This window comes from Aethalodelphis obliquidens, unplaced genomic scaffold (assembly GCF_003676395.1).
Source record: "Aethalodelphis obliquidens isolate GAN/ISIS:26980383/991018 unplaced genomic scaffold, ASM367639v1 scaffold34, whole genome shotgun sequence".
In the NCBI taxonomy this organism is placed as follows: domain Eukaryota; kingdom Metazoa; phylum Chordata; class Mammalia; order Artiodactyla; family Delphinidae; genus Aethalodelphis; species Aethalodelphis obliquidens.
In genome coordinates, this window is record NW_020837978.1 from 10,561,538 (window position 1) to 10,567,537 (window position 6,000).

Below are 6,000 nucleotides of genomic sequence, written 5' to 3' on the forward strand. Positions count from 1 at the left end.
TTTTGGTCACAGCCATTCTAACAGGGGTGGAGGTGATATCTTATTGTGGTTTTGATTTGCATTTCTCTGATGATTAGTGATGTTCTGCACCTTTTCACGTACTTGTTGGCCATTCATATATCTTCTTTGGAAGAATGTCCATTCCTGTGCTCTGTCCATTTTTAAATTAGAGTATTTGGTTTTTTGCTATTAAGTTGTATGAGTTCTTTATATATTTTGGATATTAACCACTCATCAGATATGTGGTTTGAAAATATTTTTTTTCCATCCCGTAGGTTATCTTGTCATTTTGTTGATGGTTCCCTTTGCTGTGCAGAGCCTTTTAGTTTGATGTCGTCCCACTTGTTTATTTTTGATTTTGTTGCTTGTGCTTTAGGTGTCATATTCAAAATGAAGTCATTGCTGAGACTCATGTCAAGGAGCTTTGTCCCTATATTTTCTTCTAGGAGTTTTATGGTTTCCAGTCTTAAATATTGAAGTCTTTAATACATTTCGAGTTAATTTTTGTGATTGATGTAAGGTAGGGGTCTAGTTTCATTACACATAAGCCTTTTGTGGGTGTTTCTAGATGTATGCTCTGGCTCTCTGTGCCTGTAGATGTCATTGTGCTTACTTATCCTCACTGAATGTTTTACTCTCTCTTTTCCTGATGTCTTTATGTATACGCTTGCATTCTGTTTTCTCCTTATTCACACAGCTTCACGCCCATCAGTCCTTTTGACAGTAATGGAGGCAGTTACTGCTATGAGTTCTACTGTTACCATCAGCTCCAGCAAGGCTGGGTGGGACAGTAGCTGCAGAGAGAGTACAACGTGTTCTCTTGGGATGGGCCTTGGGTCTGTGTGTGGCTACCAAGAGAGCTGATGGAATGGGAGCCGTCCAGGAATTGGATCACTAGTGACCTGCCCAGGACTAGGGACCATCCTCTGCAGGCAGCTATAGGACTGGCAGTGGTGACAGGGATAGAGCTCCTTCTTGTCCCTTGACTGTCGTCCTGAAGATGTTCATCCCCCAAGAGAATAAAAAGCCAGTTTTGTAGCACTGTGGCAAGATAAAGTCACATTTTGCAAGGACTTGGGCACGTGGAAGGGAAAGGGATAGAAGAGCTGATGTTTGTGTCTATATATTCTTTTTTGCATGTAAGTGTGGATACAGAGAAATTAGCTTACGGTAGCAATTTTGAAATACATGCCTTCATATACAGTCACTCTATTAAAAAAAACTCTACCTACATTCTTTTGGCTGATGCCAGAGATTCTATTTATTGATTGACTTCCTTTTCCCACCAAGAGTATCTTGCCACGCTAACCATTATACTATCCATTCTTATATGATATGAAGTCAATTTAAAAACTAACTAAGTCATAATGAAAAAGGAAGATAATATGTATTCACAAACCAATTATACATGATTTCAAAAATCATCCAAGTTTTCCTACCCACTGCCTCTTCTCTTTAAGGCAGTAGGAGCCATAACAAACTTAAAATTCTAGCAGAGTTGCAGTCTCCCTCTCAGCACTGTTATGACAGCCTTCTGCTGTTATTGCTTGGGGGTCTGCTCAGAAATTCAATTACATTTTGATATTTTTCCAAGCAAAACATAATTTAAGACAAATGTACTACCGCCCCAATCACATATATTAAAGCAAAATAAAAATTATTTAGAGATTTCCCATATTGCTGCTCCCTTCCATTAGTGCTAATAATTGAGAACAGACTGTGTACGTGAGTGAAATCAGCTTTTAGCCATTTGTCCAGAGCCAGTAGTAATAGCAACTAGGGGTCAACATTAAGGACTGTTGATTGTATCAGGCTTTCTGTAGGCAAGTGGGTGAAGTTTGAGTACTTCTTGATAGCCAGGCATGCACGATTCTTCATATTTGGAGACATAACTGCACATGTGCTCTGTTTACTTCTTTGTCTTGGGAATTAGACTTGACTTGGTTATAATGCTTATGTCAGGTGTCATATGCTTCACTCTTCCTTGAGTGTATGTATGTATACAACCATGGTTTGCAAGACTAGTATTGAAACAAAAAGTTTGAAATTGATCAGTCAGATAAGGAAGGCATTTATAACAGATTTCTTTACACTGGGAAGGTGAGAACCGTCTGCTGTATTTAAATGCGCTCTCATCTTTATAAAGCACTTTCTGAAAACACATTTTAAATCTTTATCCTTAAGATTTCCCTTCTTTTGTGTGTTCCTAAGCACTATTGAGGGTATTTAGACAATTGGAGCTTATACCAATGATCCGCTGAATGAGTGAGTCTATATTGAATGGAGTTTAATTGCAAACATCTATTTCTGGTAAGTGTCCCATTCAATCTTCATAGAGGCCAGCATTTGTTACAAGTTTCAGAGAGAAAAATCTCTATATCGAGCCATATCCACAGTGCTCTGGAGTGTACTTCACACCACTACGATTCTTAATTCCTTCTTTACTATCATATTTGTGGACTGAAAAAGCTGAGCATGGAGATAACACTTTCCTATCCTGGAGGCAGAAATGTGTGAAAAGATGAAGGGGATTTAACCTTTCAAGTCTACCGCTTCTAATCGTTGAAGCTCAGAAAATTCCATAAAGCACTTTTCAGTGAACTGTTCACAATATTAGAATTTCTTTTCCTTTGCAGACCCTTCATGTGGCCTTTGTAAATATGCGTTTGAGACACAGAGAGATAAGTAGCAGCTGAAAAAAATGCCTGGAAGATTTCTGTCCCTCCTCTTCCTGCCCATTTGCATCTCTGCCTGATTCGAATGATGTGATATTCGGAGAGACAGCTTCATCGAAGTCGTCCTTCAAGGAGACCCATCTGGCCCAAGACTGGACGTACAGAATTCAGGATGGCCAGTCAGCCGTCAGAGGATGCCTCTGAGTCTCAGGTCTCGGACGAGCTGGAGTGTAAGATCTGTTACAACCGGTACAACCTGAGACAGAGGAAACCCAAAGTGCTGGAGTGCTGTCACAGGGTGTGTGCCAAATGCCTCTACAAGATCATAGACTTCGGGGACTCCCCGCGCGGCGTCATCGTCTGCCCTTTCTGCAGGTTCGAGACGTGCCTGCCGGATGACGAAGTCGGCAGCCTGCCCGATGACAGCAACATCCTCGTGAACTTGACTTGTGGTGGCAAAGGCAAAAAGTGCCTGCCCGAGAACCCCACGGAGCTGCTGCTGACCCCCAAGCGGCTGGCCTCGCTGGTCAGCCCTTCCCACGCGTCCTCCAACTGCCTGGTCATCACGATCATGGAGGTGCAGAGGGAGAGCTCACCGTCGCTCAGCTCCACGCCCGTGGTTGAGTTCTACAGGCCCTCCAGCTTCGACTCCGCGACCACCATGTCGCACAACTGGACCGTGTGGAACTGCACGTCCCTGCTCTTTCAGACGTCCATCCGGGTGTTGGTATGGTTGCTAGGTTTGCTGTACTTCAGCTCCTTGCCCTTGGGCATCTACTTACTGGTATCCAAGAAGGTCACCCTCGGGGTGGTCTTCGTCAGCCTCGTCCCTTCCAGCCTCGTCATCCTGATGGTATATGGCTTCTGCCAGTGCGTCTGTCACGAATTCCTAGACTGTTTGGCACCGTCCTCTTAACCGAGACGCACGCTCGGAATTTGACACACGTTGCCACGTTTCAAGTGAGGTCATTTAGCCCATCTTTTCTCGCGCATTCTCTGTGATCGGTGCCCGTGGCGTGAACAAAGCCACTGGGCACATATTCGTGGTCCGTTTTCCATCAAAATGTTGACTCAGTTGGTTCCCCTGTGTGCTGGAAATAAAAACGTTCGTTGCTGCTTATGTGTTAGCAAAAAAGAAAAAGGGATCAGCTAAGCCTTCCTAGAGCCCTTCTGAGTCTTCCCAGAGAAAGGGCAGGTTCTGCTCAGAGCTGCTAGACAGACGCCAGGGCCAGGCGTGTTATGCTGCCGTAGGGGTCTTTGTGGACAGTTAGGCATGAACTGATTCCTCTTCTCATAATCTTAGCCGGGGATGGAGGGTGGTCCAAGAGGAGAGCAGCCCCGAGACACACCTGTTTGCTCAGTGCTCATCCCCTGCCCCTGCCCCATTGTTGGCGCTCTGTGGATCCTCTTCAGCCCGGATGCTGGTTCCCTCTGCGCATGCTCCTTGCCAAGAGGACCCTCGCCTCTTGTGTGGTTTCAGTTATGTACCTGTTTTGCCGCATCACTAAAGAGAATTAAAAACATTGAGGAATTTGCATCAGAGTAAACTTCAAGGCGGAATGTGGCCGCTTGTTTTTGAGACACGCGCTTTCCTCCACGTTTATTTTCCACTCTCCAGCCTTCTCTGAAATTCTCTCAGAGCAGTTATCGTTCAGAGATCTGATTTGAGCTTTTCCTTAAAGCATTTTCGTTTAGTTTCTTTTTTTTAAACCACGTTGTTCAGTCAGCCCCATTCCTTATCCTGAGTGAGGTTCTGTTCAAATTAGTTGCCATAACTTTATGTGGATTTTGTTTTTTTCCCATTGTATTTTAAATTCTATTACGGACTCAACTTAATCCCATAACAATTTGGGGTAAATTGCGGCAGTGGAAACCCAGAAACAATTCAGGAGCTGTTCAGGCTCATGGTTTGATGTGCTGAGAACCTAAGTATTTTGCTGTGCTTTACTGAGCTGTACCAAAATACTATGGTTTAGGCTTATGTACCAGACTGTGTTGCAGTAGGTCAGGGAGAAGGATGGACAAGAAACATCATGCCAAGTTGATACCCTGAATCGAAAAGATCCTTCAAGGAAGTAGGATGGAGGGGCAGAGTGCAATGTGACTATTGCCATCCCTGTTAAGTCCCTTTTAGAATGGATTCAAGTTCTTATGCAATCGATTTCAAATAAAAGCATAAGCTATGTGACTTGAGTTAATGAACTTCTTTTCATGATGTAGGGGAAGTTGAATGTATATATTTATGAGAAGAAATTGGTGAGCAGATTTTAGGTTTGAGGGAATAGAATGCCCACAGAAAGTAGGCAAAAAAAAAAAAAAAAAAAAAGCTTTTTAGTCTAAAACTCATTACTGATGATAAACATTTAAATATTTATAACTCTTAGAAAGGGGCATTACTAAGACTACTTTAACTTGTTTGTGATGAAACATTTGTTGCTTGAAATACAGTGAACCAGTTCCAATCTCTTTATTCAGTAAAAAAAATGACACTTATTTCTAGAATAGTAGTTTGACTTTAATTCTGTAACTATTAACTTTGAGAATATGTATGCCCAGGCTAGGTATGACAGGAAAGTATATGTGGGATGTGGCCCAATGAATTTAAGCCCCAGTACAGCTAAATACACTTATAATTTCACGAAATCTAGTTTAGATAGCATTGTGAATGCCATTTCCAAATATTCATTTGTACTTAGAGTAAATATAATGTTTAGGAGATGTTTTGTGGTCCGGATTTATATATTTATAAGGTTTTTAAAAAATGTTCATGTTGCCTGAAATGTAACATCAAATAAATTGGTGACTTATCATAGGATGAGGTTTCTAGAAAGCTCTGGACATGGGTACTATGCATTTTGCTTCTTTGTATAATGTCTGCAGTGCTAAATTTGTGTCTCTCTTTGTATCGTGATAGTCTTTTTTTTTTTTTTTTAGTTGCCAGTAAGTTAATTCGGTGTTAAAGAGTTTTAAGTGTATGACAACAAAAAACTCTTCGTGCTGTTGAATGAAAAAAGGACAGTACTTCAGTCTTATTTATTGTGGTGATGTTTTGTTTGTCCATTAAATTGTTATTATTTCCAAGCTAGAAGTTTGATTTCTCTGACTGATGGTTGAAATTCAATTTTATTTTGGACTTCTTTTAACATTAGATAACTGCAAACGTGAGCTTTCGAAAACATTGGTTAAGCTAATCCCTTTGTCATATGAAGATTCCAGAAGTTTCTGACAAAGCTGATTTTCTCCATCCTACTTCTAAAAGGCCTTCATACCTTTTTTTTAAAGAAAAAAAGGAAAAAATAGGAAAGTTGAAATAAAAACATTGTCT

The 6,000-nt window shown here is 41.3% G+C and overlaps 1 protein-coding gene across 1 annotated transcript in view; it reads left to right on the forward strand.

The window, feature by feature from the left end:
- Positions 1-5,756, forward strand: part of RNF182 (ring finger protein 182) — a 54,406-nt gene extending 48,650 nt beyond the window's left edge. The window contains exon 2 of the mRNA XM_027128402.1: positions 2,637-5,756. Coding sequence (XP_026984203.1) covers positions 2,848-3,591 — 744 coding nt within the window. The 5' untranslated portion in view covers positions 2,637-2,847 and the 3' untranslated portion in view covers positions 3,592-5,756. The remainder of the gene's footprint in view (positions 1-2,636) is intronic.
- Positions 5,757-6,000: the final 244 nt, after the last annotated feature.